This window comes from Myxocyprinus asiaticus, chromosome 22, assembly GCF_019703515.2.
Source record: "Myxocyprinus asiaticus isolate MX2 ecotype Aquarium Trade chromosome 22, UBuf_Myxa_2, whole genome shotgun sequence".
Taxonomy (NCBI): Eukaryota; Metazoa; Chordata; class Actinopteri; order Cypriniformes; family Catostomidae; genus Myxocyprinus; species Myxocyprinus asiaticus.
The window spans coordinates 17,627,405-17,642,831 of NC_059365.1; the positions used below are offsets into that span (position 1 = coordinate 17,627,405).

A 15,427-nucleotide genomic window follows, 5' to 3' on the forward strand; every position below is an offset into this window, starting at 1 on the left:
GTAACAGAGTTTTTTTTTTTTTAACAAGACCAATGTAATATTATTTCTTGCATTTCACTGGATGCAATGTTTGCGTTATTTATTGATTTTGCTATCTTTATTTGAGACATTGGCACAGCTAACCTGAAGCATCTGACACATTTTCCTTTATTTCCCCCTAATTCTTTAGGGAAAATTTTTAATTTATATGGTTTTATACACTGTCAATTCACCAAGACGTATGATGGTGACTTTTAGAACTGGATAAGCTTGCTTTGACATAAAATTCATTTAGCGTGCCATACACAGTAGAACATTTCCTTATTCAACATTTTCAGATTATTTTAAATAAAAAAATGATGTGCCATTTCCTTGAATGTGGCAACATTTCTTACCTCATTCTTAAAACTTTTTTTCTTAAAAGTTTGAGGTTTGAAACAAATGAGTTATATAGTTAATGCAATGAGCATTTAATGCACTTTTTTTTTCAAATTAATAATTCCCAGTGGAAATTTATTGAAAATACAAAACTTAATCCAAAGCAAAATAAGGATTGTACTCACTTTAGCCTTGTATCCTAAAATGTCCCACTCTATTATCTTAAGCCAATGATTATTTCATTTGCATTCTCTCTAGACTTCAGTGGTGGGTTTGTGTGTGTGTGTGTGTGTGTGTGTGTGTTATTTTATTAACTGCAAGGACAACGAGTGGAAACAGAACATCAATAAACAAAATTTATTGACAGCCTAATAGCGTTAAACAAAAACCTCCAGCATTCTGTTAATGGACATGTGAACAAGCATGTGTTATTAGCAGGTATATTCAGTCTCTTGAGTATTGCTGGATAAGACTAGTGTCCCAGTCCATAAATATAATTATAATCCATTTAGACCTTCCCAACAGGGTGACCCTGAGCCCGCTGGTACTCCTGCTGTAGGCTGGATAGAACTTCTCGGTGCTGCTCAGACTTCCTCTCCATGTCCTTCAGTAAATTTTCATAGCGCTGACTGAAGTGAAGAGGAGAAACCAATTAACTTCACATAAAGTTGTTTCAGAAAAATCAATGCAATATGTAAATTTGATATTATTTAGACATACATTTCACCATTGATGTATTCCAATCTCTTGCCCACTGTTGCTTTAGCTTCATCTAGATCCTGTTTTACCAGAACTGGCCCAATTAATTTGTAAACTGTATTTTGGCTATCCAACAAGTTAAGCTCCTGTTGAGGGAATATCAAAATGGCATGTGGTAAACATACTACACATGGCGGCCAAAAGTTTGGAATAATGTAAAGATTTTGCTCATATGGAAAGAAATTGGTACTTTTATTCACCAAAGTGGCATTCAACTGATCACAATGTATAGTCACGACATTAATAACATGAAAAATGACTATTACAATTTGAAAAGCTCAATGGGGTTAAGATCCATAACACTCTTTTCCAATTATCTGTTGTCCAATGTCTGTGTTTCTTTGCCCACTCTAACCTTTTATTTTTGTTTTTCTGTTTCAAAAGTGGCTTTTTCTTTGCAATTCTTCCCATAAGGCCTGCACCCCTGAGTCTTCTCTTTACTGTTGTACATGAAACTGGTGTTGAGTGAGTAGAATTCAATGAAGCTGTCAGCTGAGGACATGTGAGGCATCTATTTCTCAAACTAGAGACTCTGATGTACTTATCCTCTTGTTTAGTTGTATCTGGGCCTTCCACATCTCTTTCTGTCCTTGTTAGAGCCAGCTGCCCTTTGTCTTTGAAGACTGTAGTGTCCACCTTTGTATGAAATCTTCAGTTTTTTTTTGGCAATTTCAAGCATTGTTTAGCCTTCATTCTTCAAAACAATGATTGACTGTTGAGTTTATAGAGAAAGCTGTTTCTTTTTTGCAATTTTTGACCTAATATTGACCTTAAAATATGCCAGTCTACTGCATACTGTGGCAACTCCAAAACAAACACAAAGACAATGCTAAGCTACATTTGAACCAAATTGCTTTCAGCAGTGTTTGATATAATGGCAAGTGATTTTCTAGTACCAAATTAGCAATGTAGCATGATTACTCAAGGATAAGGTGTTGGAGTGATGGCTGCTGGAAATGGGGCCTGTCTAGATTTGATCAAAAATGGCTTTTTCCAAATAGTGATGGTGCTGTTTTTTTTTTTTTTTACATCAGTAATGTCCTGACTATACTATGTGATCAGTTGAATGCCACTTTGGTGAATTAAAGTACCAATTTCCTTTTGAAACAGCAAAATCTGTACATTATTCCAAACTTTTGTCCACCAGTGTATATAATATTATATATAAATAAAATGTTAACTATAATAAACATGTATAACAAGTATGTTATAGTAAACTGAAACGATATAATGACATTTTGTTTGCATTCTTACCTCCTTAACAATATTATTTTCAGTCAACTGTGCCTCCAGCTTCTGTCTTGCTGACATGCTTTTGCTGACATCTGAGAAAAACAAACAAATATTTGTTTACATGGGTTCATAGCCCCTCTATTTACAATAAAACAATCTGACATATGCATAAAAACCCATTTAAACTGTACACTACTTTATATCAACACATTTCAATAAGCAGAAGATAAAAACACTTAGGTCTCCGTGTAGTATAGATATCAAGTAAAACCAATTAATAAACCCAATCGTTTTATTAGGCGGTTTATAAATATAATAACAACTGAAACACCTTTTAAGTGCCTAGAGAGAATAAGCAAATAACTGACAGCTCAGGACAGGTGTTGACTAGCTTAAAAAACTCCAACTTGAGAACCTGACTGTACATGTAGAGAACATCACATACTTCTCAATAAGATTCTACGTCGCAAAAGTAGTTGATATCTAAAACACTGCAAAAACTGTCCATGCCTAATGCAGATGAAAATACTGGAAGGCTTGCTAACATACATAGCCTAGCTTTTCTGCTAACATTGTGATGGGATACCTTTTTGCAACTGTTGATATTTCTCCAATTCAGACTGTAGTTTCTTCTGAATCGCTTCAGCCATCACGACAGTTATTTTATTTTCTGAACACTCTTGACTTCACTCAATAATAACACACAAAGATATCTTATATCAAAACCAGTCAGTCAGCACACGGATCATGCAGACAGTCGGGGGCGCACAGGAAATGACGCAATGTTCAGTGTTTTTTGACAGTCCACAGAAAAGAGTCACATCGTCATCTAGTGTTGAAAATGGTAACAACACAGTTAACGATGTTATTGTAATCCAGAGATGGGATAAAACAAAACAAAAAATATCTGCTATACCTGTAATTTCTTGGGATATTTTGAAAATTGGTTTAATAATTGAAGAAAAACTGAATCTTTTGTCTTAAGTAATTTGAAGCTTTTGATCAAATGTTTTATTTAAAAATGTCGATTTTGAAAAACCACCTTAACTGCATGTATTTTTGTTGTGTTTTTTTTAAATGGAGCTGTCCCAGTCTCTTGATGGTTATATATCCTCAAGACGGGAGTTGGAGAGAGTTAAAAAATGATTATATATATATATATATATATATATATATATATATATATATATATATATATATATATATATATATATATATATATATAATTGTAACGTGTATTGCAATTAATAATTATACAAATGTAGTATTTATATTATATACAAGTTAAATGGACTGAATAAATACCTGTATAAACTTTTGAATTGTTTTCCTTTTATGTTGTTGTTGTTATTTTCTTTTTGCACATCTATTTAGATCTACATGTTGTTGCAATTTGATCTCAAGCTATATTGTGGCAAAGTTTAATTCCAATAATTCAAAAAATAAAAAATAATCCAGAGCTTTTCAGTTTTTAGTGTGTTCATTTACATTACCCGTTGAGAAGGTTTATCACTTGCTCGGGGTAAAAAAAAAGTTTAATTTCTGCAAATGGGGATCACTGTCAAAACTTTGTATCGAAAGCTTATGGGTTTTCTTCTAAACCCTCATTTGCTTACCAATTAATAAAATCGAAATGTTATCCGTTGGTAATATCTGAGTAATTTTCCTTTTCCACTCGATTATTGCCGTATTTAGAGATGTAGTTCGTCCTCCTGTCCATATGGGGGCAATCAAGTTTCGTCAAACAGTTTGCATTGACGTTAAGGTTGCAATATGGCAGCGCTCATGGTCCAAAACTAACGTGAAGGGCTTTCGCGTGTGTGTGAACGCAGATTATTCCACTGTCAGGTATAATCAATGATATCATTCATCTTACTAAACGTATTGTCTGTTTTAAATCTGCTCTCGCATGCTGTTTGATAACTATTTAAAACATTAGTTTAAAACACTGTTTCGTGCTGTTTGTATATCCAAGTGATATGGTTCTGCAATTATTATTATTATTATTATTAAACTGGCACGTTTTCTCTTTACTATTCTCAACCGGAATTGATGCTAGAGTTGGGAAAGGCTAAGATAACTTAGAACTCCATGAATCTTGTTATGACACTTTAATGTAATTTAACATACCACCATTCTACATTTTATTTAACAAAAGTATATATAACACTGCGTAATAATGCAGTGTTGTAAACAAATAGAACACAAATGTTCAATCTAGACAATCAGGTTAGTTAGAGTGACAGCTTGTTTTGCGCAATCTGGTGTGGTAGCATTATGGTTAAGGATCAGCATTACTGGTTGGAGATTCAGTCCCAAGAGGGGATGTTAAAGGAACTGAACAGTTACTGATAGAGGTCACTTTATGACCATGGTTAACTGATGAAAAGCAGCCTAATATGTTTGTTTTTGAAAGAAAATGATAGCCTGCTACTTCTGTTTACGAAGGTAGAATTTAATTGCTAAAATGGTCAAAAACATTATTAGTAATGTTGCAAATAAGTATTACTGTTCAGAATGATCATTTTGTAATTCAAAAGACCTGTGATGGCAAAGCCCCATTTCAGTACCCATCTCTCCAGTCTCCTAAGATAAGATTGTTTGCCTGTAGTCCTTCAGAAATCATTGAGCGCATTTACATGCACATTCTTACACTGATTATGTTTAATAAGCCGAGCTGACAATGTATAAGGTCATGTAAATGACTTAAATGGTGCTCCTTTAAGTTCATGAAATGTTTAAGCATAAACCGATCGGCACAAATAGATTTTGCCCTATCCCTGATTTCGCGTTGCATGTAGACACCTTTACCGGTGTTCTTAATGGCTTATCCAAGTGTTGTGTGCATACCTGTATACGTTTTGACATCCAAAGCAGATAATACTCCAATGCTTTCAAATTTCATGTAAACATGTTTTTTTTTTTTTTTTTTGTATTGTCCAATTTTTTTTAAATAAACTGATTTTTGGTAGTTATCAGCATATTGGTGTCCATCTAAGCGCACTCATTATGTGGTAATTTGGTACTAGAGAAACCATTTTTATTATTTTAGCACATCTGAAAATGTTTCAATGAGTGCTACACGTCTTTTTCAGTTGCTGAAGTATTGAATACACATTTATATAAAAGTCATTAGGGTTTAAAAATGTCAAGAAGCAGCTTTCTCTTGATACTCATCAGTCTGTTGTTCTTGTGAGACAATAGGGTTAAGAAAACAAACTGTAGGGGGCCTGGGTAGCTCAGAGAGTATTGCTGCTGACTACCACCCCTGGAGTCGTGAGTTCGAATCCAGGGTGTGCTGAGTGACTCCAGCCAGGTCTCCTAAGCAACCAAATTGGCCTGGTTGCTAGGGAGGGTAGAGTCACATGGGGTAACCTCCTCGTGGTCGTGATTAGTGGTTCTCACTCTCACTGGGGCACGTGGTAAGTTTTGCGTGGCTCGCGGAGAGTAGCATGAGCCTCCAAATGCTGGGAGTCTCCGCGGTGTCATGCACAGCGAGCCACATGATAAGATGCGAGGATTGACGGTCTCAGAAGCCGAGGCAACTGAGACTTGTCCTCCACCACCCGGATTGAGGTGAGTAATCGTGCCACCACAAGGACCTACTATTGGGAATTGGGCATTCCAAATTGGGAGAAAAGGGGATGAAGGAAAAAAAAGAAAACAAACTGTATCTAAACCGAGAAATGGTATGTACTTTAGCATTTACTTCAGTGATGGCAGCCGCATTGAAGTACATGCTAAACACCAGTTTCATCTATCTACTGGTGAATCTAAGTTTAAGATGTTAAGCTGTTGGAGGAATGATTTGATCTCAAGGTCCTTGAGAAGTACCCTACAAGCCAGTCAAATCTATCAGATGTGCTACAGAAAGCATGTGATATAACTTAGTAACTGACTGCTAGAATGCCTATGGTCAGCAAAGCTGTCACTGCTGCAAGTGAAGAATTCTTTGAAGAACAGCAATGAACATTAAAGGAATATTCTAGGTTCAATACAAGTTAAGATCATTCGACAGCATTTGTGGCATAATGTTGATTACGACAAAAATTATTTCAACTTGTCCCTCCTTTTCATAAAAAAAGCAAAAATTGAGGTTACAGTGAAGCACTTAAAACGGAAGTTAATGGGGCCCATTTTTGGAGGATTTAAATGCAGAAATGTGAAGCTTATCATTTTTAAAAGCACTTACATTAATTCTTCTGTTAAAACTCATGTATTATTTGAGCTGTAGAGTTGTTTAAATTGTCATTTTTACAGCCGGTTTTAGGGTTTACACTGTCACATTGTCATGGCAACAAAGTTGTAAAATTGGATATAACTTTACACGGATAAGGTTATTAAGTGATTTTTTTTATCACACTAAAATCATATTAACGCATATTGTTTACGTCTTGTGGCTATACTTTTGAAACAGTCAGTATTTGAATGTTTATGGATTGGTCCCATTGACTTCCATTGTAAGTGTCTCACTGTAACCCAGATTTTAGCTTTTTTTTCCTTTTTTTTTTTTTTTCTTCAAAGAAAAGGAGGGGCGAGTTGAAATTAATTTTTGTGGTAATCAACATTATGCCACAAATGCTGTCAATTGAACTTAACTTGTATTGAACCCGGATTATTCCTATAAGAGTACATAACTTTCATTTCTTTAATCAATATAATGCAACAGGTAATAAGTTTCAAGGTTTTTCAAAAACATAAATATGTGCTTTCCAAGTTAATTAAGCATTGCCGAAGCGAAGGTAACAGACTACTTAATTTTATCACTCATGTAAAATTTCAAAGGAACGTAGCTAATAAATAGTAATGTTTTGTCAATGACCCACTAAATTGGATATTGGCATGGAGAAAATTAAACTAGGGACAGTGAAGGTGTTTAGCCATTTATATACCCTCTGCCTAAGAGTAGATGTTAAGAGGATTTTAAATAGCCTAGACCCCACAGACAACAAAATATACAATAAAAATGTTTCAATTAAAATAATAAAATACAATAATGCCTTACCATCACTAATTTAAACCATAAAATTCACATGTGGATATTCTTTGTTCCCTTGTATGAATGCGATACTTGCCCTTTAATTCATTTAATATATGACAGGCGGTAGCAATACTTTGTTGTCATTTGTGTATTCCCACCTTTTCTAGTTTGCTGTAGTAAATTAGGAGGTAATTTATTATTGCAAATAACCAGAGCACACTCTCTACGGCCTTGTCAAAATCAATATGCACCTGGAGGGTGTCAGAGGAATTGCGCTGAATTCTAAAACACCAGCCTACTCACTGAATTGTTGCACCTTTGTTTGTTATACAGAAGAATAGAATCGTATTTAATTCTCAGTGTTGTTCTTACGCTGCTTATTTTCACATTACCAAGGTTGGTGTCATTAAGTTGCTTTTTATTGAGCAAAGGTGTGCATTCACTGCTGTGAACATTCACCAAAGCAGGCAGGACAGTTTTCCCATATTTTCACATTTTGTGGAAAATGAAAGCTGTTAGAGGAAATTTATTTTACTATGCCTGGTAAATCATTTTACCAGTTATTTTTGCTATGCGTAAATATTTTATACTTTCCTCGCCATTTCTTCACTCGCTTGTCTACTTGAAAAAGCAATAATTGCTTGCTCAGCATTATTTTAAATGGACTATTCTTGCCTCAAAAAACATGTTTTCCCATGTCTGGGAGTGCAATTTGTCTTAAACCAAAAACAGATATATCAAGAGAGCAAGAAACCAAATGAACTGGCTGGCTTTCAAAAGCCAGTAAATCTATATATGCAAATGTGAGGCTGCAGAGAGAATGATTTTAAACTTCTTAAATCACACATAACGAGTCTCTCTTTGTCATCTTTAATCAGAAGTGATGTAGCACAGCTAAAGCCATCGACTCTGTGTTCCATTTTCTTTAAACAAAATAGAACAGAACACTATTATGTCTCAGAAGTTTGTGCTTTCTCTGAATTTGGGATAAGATATAACATTTTATCATCCAATGTTTATTTTGGCTAATGGACAAAATCAGTTAACCCCAAAAATAAATAAATAAACGATGTGAGCCATGTTTATTGCTAATGGTATATTGCCCCATTTCCCCAGTCTACTTCAAAATCCCAGAACTTGGCATGTTTTTTAATCATTGCAACGGCCAATTTAAATCAGTTTAAAGCATTTCAATTTATTTTGAGGGACCAATTGTTTGACTTAATTATACTGTTAAAATAATAGAGAGAAAATGAAATAGCCTAAGCTATTTGACTATAGATTGATGTATAGTAAATGGACCAATGTGGACATACACTATTTTCCAGTATTTTGGGACATAAAGTTTATATTGAATGGCCTAAAATATTATATTGAAGCTTTAAATCTTATATTTTATCCACACTATTTTATCATAGAAGCCAAGCAAAGCTTTTTGGCCATTCACAAGGTAATGTACATAGCTGAAAAATCAACGATGAACCAGAGATAGAGCTATTACATACTGACTTTGTACATAAGTTGGTCGATAGTGAATGTGAATACATTTTTAGCTTATTTGTAGGATATTTCTCAAAATATGACAGAGAACCGTTAGTATGCTTAACACGTCCAATGTCTCTGACTCGTCTGGGCTTGTATTTTAGCATATGTGTACTGTATGCAGTATTTCAATAAAGTAAACGTGTTATTTATTTTTTAATCTAATGTTGAAAACTGAAAAGAGCATCAAAGCTGTGTTTGTAGCAAGCACAACAAAGTTTGACAGAACATGCCTGCAGTCCATAGATTTTTTTTGTCTTCTTTCATTATTCATTCTATATCCCAATCACATCAACAGAGTTGCCTTTAATGGAACGCTGAAATGAAGGGCAGCATGTGATTGACATTTTAAACCCAGAATGTAAATTTTAACTAAATGTATTCACACCACTGGTGACTGCATTGCCTATATTTGCTGGTTCTGTTTTCTTTAGATAGCCTTACCCATGTATTCTGAGATTCAAAAAATTTGCACTGTCTCAGTGCTTATGAAATGCTTTCTTTGCTTGTCTCCCTGTGTGCTCAGATGCGAGGATTAACTTCGCAATAAATCTGACAGCATATTCTAATGTTTATTTCACCTCTGCCCAAGTTTGCCTCCCATTTATGAATATATAAATAGTGAAGTTAACCTGGGGAACAGACTGCTGTGAATAATTTGGAGAACGTTTTTCACCTGAGCTCACCCGTCACAAAGTGGTTCAATTTCTCCTGTCATATTGTCATACTCCTGTCAAGCAAATGGTGTTGAACACATAGTGGCTTTTATTGCATTTTGTCTATCAGATTATGGGGTGTGGTTTTTATGACTCATGCTTCCCCAGGCACATACATTTCAGGCCATTTCCACCACTCGACTAATTGATTGAATTATGTAATTGAATTCTTAAATGGAAAAAACAGATATTACCCTTTCGCCTTTGTGTGCGTTGCTAATTCTGACCGTTACCATTTTCAGCACTTGGTTGGTGGCTGCCATCCAATCTGCTCCATCGACCCTTTCTGATCTAGACCAGTAGAGTTCTAGCTAAAAGTAATGGATCAGCAGAGCGCAGGGAGTCGTTGAAATCGGCCAGAAGCTTCTTGAGTGCACCTGTGCTTTTATCCCTTATCCCCTAAGGCCCTGAGGTTCCTTGTGTCTGTCTTCACTTTTAGTGTTTCAAAATAAGGAGGGACGTGCACTCCTGGGAGAGCTTTTGTGGATTTTAGAGCTTTTGTGTAACTCGCTTTTAAATCTCTAGACATGTATTGATTTTTTTATTTTTAATGATTTTAGAAGACCTCAATGATAACCTTTCCCAACAGGCAAACAAGACGGACAAACGTGTAGCGGTCCAGACATACAGACAGTATGTCCAAGATATCTAAAGCGGCCAAGGCAGTGAAAAAGTTGGATACTAGCAGTGTGATCAGGGCGATTGTGCGGTCTGGACAGGCAGCCCCTGGGCCCCCTCTGGGCCCCATCTTAGGACAGGTAAGCTTTTAGACTACCCTTTGTCTTGTATTTGTACTTTTTTATTGTATTATTCTTTTTTTTCTTTATGGGCTTTGTTATGGAATGACGATGGATAGGACAGTGGAGATAGACTGGAAAGTAGTTAGAGAGAGGGAAGAATGTAGTTGGAAAATGACCAAGGAGGTCTATAATATCTGGAGAAAACTCCCAACAGCACGTGATTGGCTAATGGCACCAGAAAAATATGCAGTCCCTAGCCTTTCACTTGTAACTTTCCTGAGCTGTGACATCAGAGAAAGCAAATATAAGTCCATTTCACACTTTTAAGAGCCCTACAATACATTGGTTACTGGCAAAATACACACTTTATTAGGAACACTATGGTCCTAATAAAGGGTTCGATGTGGTCTGCTGTTGTAGCCCATCCGCCTCAAGGTTCGACATGTTGTGTATTCTGAGATGCTGTTCTGCTCACTACAATTGTGTGTGGTTATCTGAGTTCCCGTAGCCTTTCTGTCAGCTCGAACCAGTCTGGCCATTATCCGTTGACCTCTCTCATCAACAAGGCATTCCATCTGCAGAACCGCCATTAGACTTGCCACGATATAATTTTCACACCGGTGTGGTGTTCACATTCAAACCCAATTCAAATGCCCAATTCCCAATGTGCTCTAAGTCCTTGTGATGGCATAGTGACTCGCCTCAATCTGGGTGGCGGAGGATAAATCTCAGTTGTCTCCGTGTCTGAGACCATCAATCCGCGCATCTTATCACGTGGCTTGTTGAGTGCATTACCGCGGAGACGTAGTGCGTGTGGAGGCCCACGCTATTCTCCACGGCACCCACGCACAACTTGCCATGAGCCCCACCAAGAGCAAGAACCACACATTATAGCGACCACGAGGAGGTTACCCCATGTGACTCTACCCTCCCTAGCAACCGGGCCAATTTGGTTGCTTAGGAGACCTGGCTGGAGTCACTCAGCACACCCTGGATTCGAACTCGCGACTCCAGGGGTAGTAGTCAGCGTCAATACTCACTGAGCTACCCAGGCCTCGAAAGATGGCTTTTCAACAGTTGTAAAGGGCAACATCTCTTTGGCAATGAATGTATTTAATCCGTGCATTCTCTCCATCATGGGCTACCAGTTGGGTATTTCGTTGTCTGGGCAAATACACTATATTGCCAAAAGTATTCGCTCACCCATCCAAATAATTGAATTCAGGTGTTCCAATCACTTCCATGGCCACAGGTGTATAAAATGAAGCACCTAGGCATGCAGACTGCTTCTACAAACATTTGTGAAAGAATGGGCCGCTCTCAGGAGCTCAGTGAATTCCAGCGTGGTACTGTGGTAGGATGCCACCTGTGCAACAAGTCCAGTCGTGAAATTTCCTCGCTACTAAATATTCCACAGTCAACTGTCAGTGGTATTATAACAAAGTGGAAGCGATTGGGAATGACAGCAACTCAGCCACGAAGTGGTAGGCCACGTAAAATGACAGAGCGGGGTCAGCGGATGCTGAGGTGCATAGTGCGCAGAGGTCGCCAACTTTCTGCAGAGTCAATCGCTACAGACCTCCAAAGTTCATGTGGCCTTCAGATTAGCTCAAGAACAGTGCGTAGAGAGCTTCATGGAATGGGTTTCCATGGCCGAGCAGCTGCATCCAAGCCATACATCACCAAGTGCAATGCAAAGCGTCGGATGCAGTGGTGTAAAGCACGCCGCCACTGGACTCTAGAGCAGTGGAGACGCGTTCTCTGGAGTGACGAATCACGCTTCTCCATCTGGCAATCTGATGGACGAGTCTGGGTTTGGCGGTTGCCAGCAGAACGGTACTTGTCTGACTGCATTGTGCCAACTGTGAAGTTTGGTGGAGGGGATATTATGGTGTGGGGTTGTTTTTCAGGAGCTGGGCTTGGCCCCTTAGTTCCAGTGAAAGGAACTCTGAATGCTTCAGCATACCAAGAGATTTTGGACAATTCCATGCTCCCAATGTTGTGGGAACAGTTTGGGGATGGCCCCTTCCTGTTCCAACATGACTGCGCACCAGTGCACAAAGCAAGGTCCATAAAGACATGGATGAGTGAGTTTGGTGTGGAAGAACTTGACTGGCCTGCACAGAGTCCTGACCTCAACCCGATAGAGCACCTTTGGGATGAATTAGAGCGAAGACTGCGAGCCAGGCTTTCTCATCCAACATCAGTGTCTGACCTCACAAATGCACTTCTGGAAGAATGGTCAAAAATTCCCATAAACACACTCCTAAACCTTGTGGAAAGCCTTCCCAGAAGAGTTGAAGCTGTTATAGCTGCAAAGGGTGGGCCGACGTCATATTAAACCCTATGGATTAAGAATGGGATGTCACTTAAATTCATATGCGTCTAAAGGCAGATGAGCGAATACTTTTGGCAATATAGTGTACATCAATAATTGTGGGTTGTTGCAGGTTTAATGTTGGTGTTTTATTACCTTTCATCCCAGGACCCAGTTTAGCTGCTTCAGAAGGGTAATGACTTTGAATGTGTGTGAATAAATTTGTTTTGTTCCATCCTAGGGCTGGGTGATAAGCAAGAAATATGTTCACGATAATTTTTTAAAATGTTTTTTTTATTTTATTTTTTCATGGCCTTTTGGCTTTTTTTTTTATGGGATAAGGAAAGTAGAGAGGTGACAGGAAATGAGAGGGAGAAGAGTGGGACTGGGAAAGGACCTCACGAGCCGGGAATAGAACTCGAGTCACCCGTGATGCATCAGCACCACATGTGATGAGTGCTGCCTGCTAGGCTATGGCTCTGACTGTTCACGATATTTTTATTTTAAAAAATAAATAAATATTACAATATCCAATTACATCATCAACCCACCAGCTGAGGGATTGGTGAATATTCCTGCTTTAGTGATTTAAAATTAAATTAATTTATTTAAAAAAACAAAAAACTTTAACCAGACATTTCTAAATTTAAATTGCACTTCAAACGAAACAAAAAAGCAATTAAAATAACTGTGGTAATAAAGTGGTAAAAAAACAAAAAACATATATACACCCTTCCATTTACCGTCACGTAAGTGTCCGTCTATGACAACAGGCGGAAAATTGTGTGTTTGTGTGTGTGTGTGTGTGTGTATATATATATATATATATATATATATATATATATATATATATATATATATATATATATATATATATTATACACAATTTTGAAATTATATATATATATATATACTATACTATACTGTACTGTGCAAACATTTTAGGCACTTGTGAAAAATGTTGCATAGTGAGGATGTCTTCAAAAATAATGCCATAAATAGTTTTCATTTAACAATTAACATCATACAAAGTCCAGTAAACATAAAAAAGCTAAATCAATATTTGATGTGGCCACCTTTGCCTTTAAAACAGCACCAGTTCTCCTAGGAACACCTGGACAGTGAGTTTTTCTTGGTTGTTGGCAGACAGGATGTACCAAGCTTCTTGGAGTATTCGGCACTTCTTCTATATATTTAGGCTGTCTCAATTGCTTCTGTCTCTTCATGTAATCCCAGACTGACTCGATGTTCAGTGGGGGGCTCTGTGGGGGCAATGCCATCTCTTGCAGAGCACCCTGTTCTTCTATTCTAATCTTTTCTATTTGCAAAAGTAATGTTTGGGAGTCTAAAATGTATTTTTCCTATTGACACACTAAAGCTGAAGATATAAAAAAAAAAACATCTTAAGACAAATGTGTATCTTGTTTTTTGAACGACAATCTAAATCGAGCAGTTCTGTGATGTGGCAGCTAAAACAGCCATTTGGCTCCTAAATGTTTCAGTTTAGGAGCCAGTGACTCCTTAGTCATTTTTTTTAGTATGGAGCCCTGTGATGGTTGATGTGAACATTAACTGAAGCTCCTGGCCCGTATCTGCAGGATTTTAAGCATTGGACTGCTGCCACACAATTGGCTGATTTACATAATCACTTGAATAAGTAGGTGTACAGGTGTAACTAATAAAGTGCTCAGTGAGTGTAATTACTATAATGTAATAAAATATTTAGGTGTATGGTCTTCAGTAAATGATGTATTTTCAAAAGAAAATTAGAATTTCTTTTGATTTATCTTTCATTGAGTAACAGATATGTAAAAGACCACCTCTGTCTCAATAACAGAGATCTAATGTATCTTGAAAGCTGTTGAACACCATTATAAGTTTAGTGTAATGTTGACAGGCTTTCCTTGGGTTTTTCCTCCTTTTTTGTAAAACACATTCATAACTAACAAGCTAATTACAGCTGTAATGATGTCATTTCAGTCCTTTGCCCATCGTGATGATAATAAATGAGACACATTTTCTTCTGCCAGCACATGTTAGCTGGGCCTCCAGAGTGTGCTTTCCTTCTGAAGAAAGCTGTTGTGAACTAAAAATTAGGTGTAATGAGCATGCACCATGTCTGTAAAACATGCACAGTTGCTTGTTTATACATGTATCTACGACTGCACTTGTCAGCTCTGTTTTGGTTTTGCCATTGAGTGCGTGCTACTGTCTTTGGCTCTTTGCACTTTTATGTGTATTAAACTGTAAATATATTGCAACCAGCAGGTCATCAGCGCACGTCTCTGGCACTTTAATCTTCCCCCTTTCTCCCTCCATCATTTTTCCTCTTGTCTTTCTAACCATCCCTGACAGGGTAAGCGCATAGAGGTAGGCTGGCTGTCGGCTGGGGGGCAAATTTAAACAAACGAGAGAAATAAAAGAGGGAGCTCGGGAGGAGAGAGGGGGAAACTGACAGCTTCTGTGGAGGAGAGTAATTACAGTCCAAAGAGAAATTAGCTCAGCCGGATGGATGAGAGAAACAGAAGACAGAATAAAAAAAGAGGCGTTTAAGACAGAAGTTAAGGTGTTTTGTATGGCAAGACAAAGCCTACCGACCGTGTAATTTTGGGTGAGGTAAAAGGGGGAAATCTCGCAAAAAAAAATATCCAGGTCACAGTTCACCTTAAAATATCATTTTCATTACTACACTGACGAGTAATGCCTCCTACACACTACACGACTTTCAAAGACGTCGGATTGTGGTACCGTTCATATTACACATCTGTCTGTCTTGTCATGG

The 15,427-nt window shown here is 37.4% G+C and overlaps 2 protein-coding genes across 3 annotated transcripts in view; one reads left to right on the forward strand and one right to left on the reverse strand.

The window, feature by feature from the left end:
• Positions 1 to 700: 700 nt before the first annotated feature.
• Positions 701 to 3,123, reverse strand: LOC127413102 (prefoldin subunit 6-like). Of its 2 annotated transcripts, XM_051649971.1 has the most exons (4): positions 2,936 to 3,123; positions 2,371 to 2,441; positions 1,078 to 1,202; positions 701 to 986 (listed from the first exon to the last, which is right to left on the reverse strand). In XM_051649971.1, exons 1-4 carry the CDS (start codon positions 2,997 to 2,999, stop codon positions 866 to 868), a joined length of 381 nt encoding a protein of 126 aa, XP_051505931.1. In that variant the 5' UTR covers positions 3,000 to 3,123; the 3' UTR covers positions 701 to 865. The 2 variants fall into 2 exon arrangements, with proteins under 2 accessions (XP_051505931.1, XP_051505930.1); XM_051649970.1 differs by lacking the exons at positions 701 to 986; positions 1,078 to 1,202 and adding an exon at positions 1,210 to 1,752.
• Positions 3,124 to 4,072: 949 nt separating this feature from the next.
• Positions 4,073 to 15,427, forward strand: part of LOC127413099 (39S ribosomal protein L11, mitochondrial-like) — a 53,790-nt gene continuing 42,435 nt past the window's right edge. The window contains exons 1-2 of the mRNA XM_051649968.1: positions 4,073 to 4,197; positions 10,178 to 10,346. Coding sequence (XP_051505928.1) covers positions 10,224 to 10,346 — 123 coding nt within the window. The 5' untranslated portion in view covers positions 4,073 to 4,197; positions 10,178 to 10,223. The remainder of the gene's footprint in view (positions 4,198 to 10,177; positions 10,347 to 15,427) is intronic.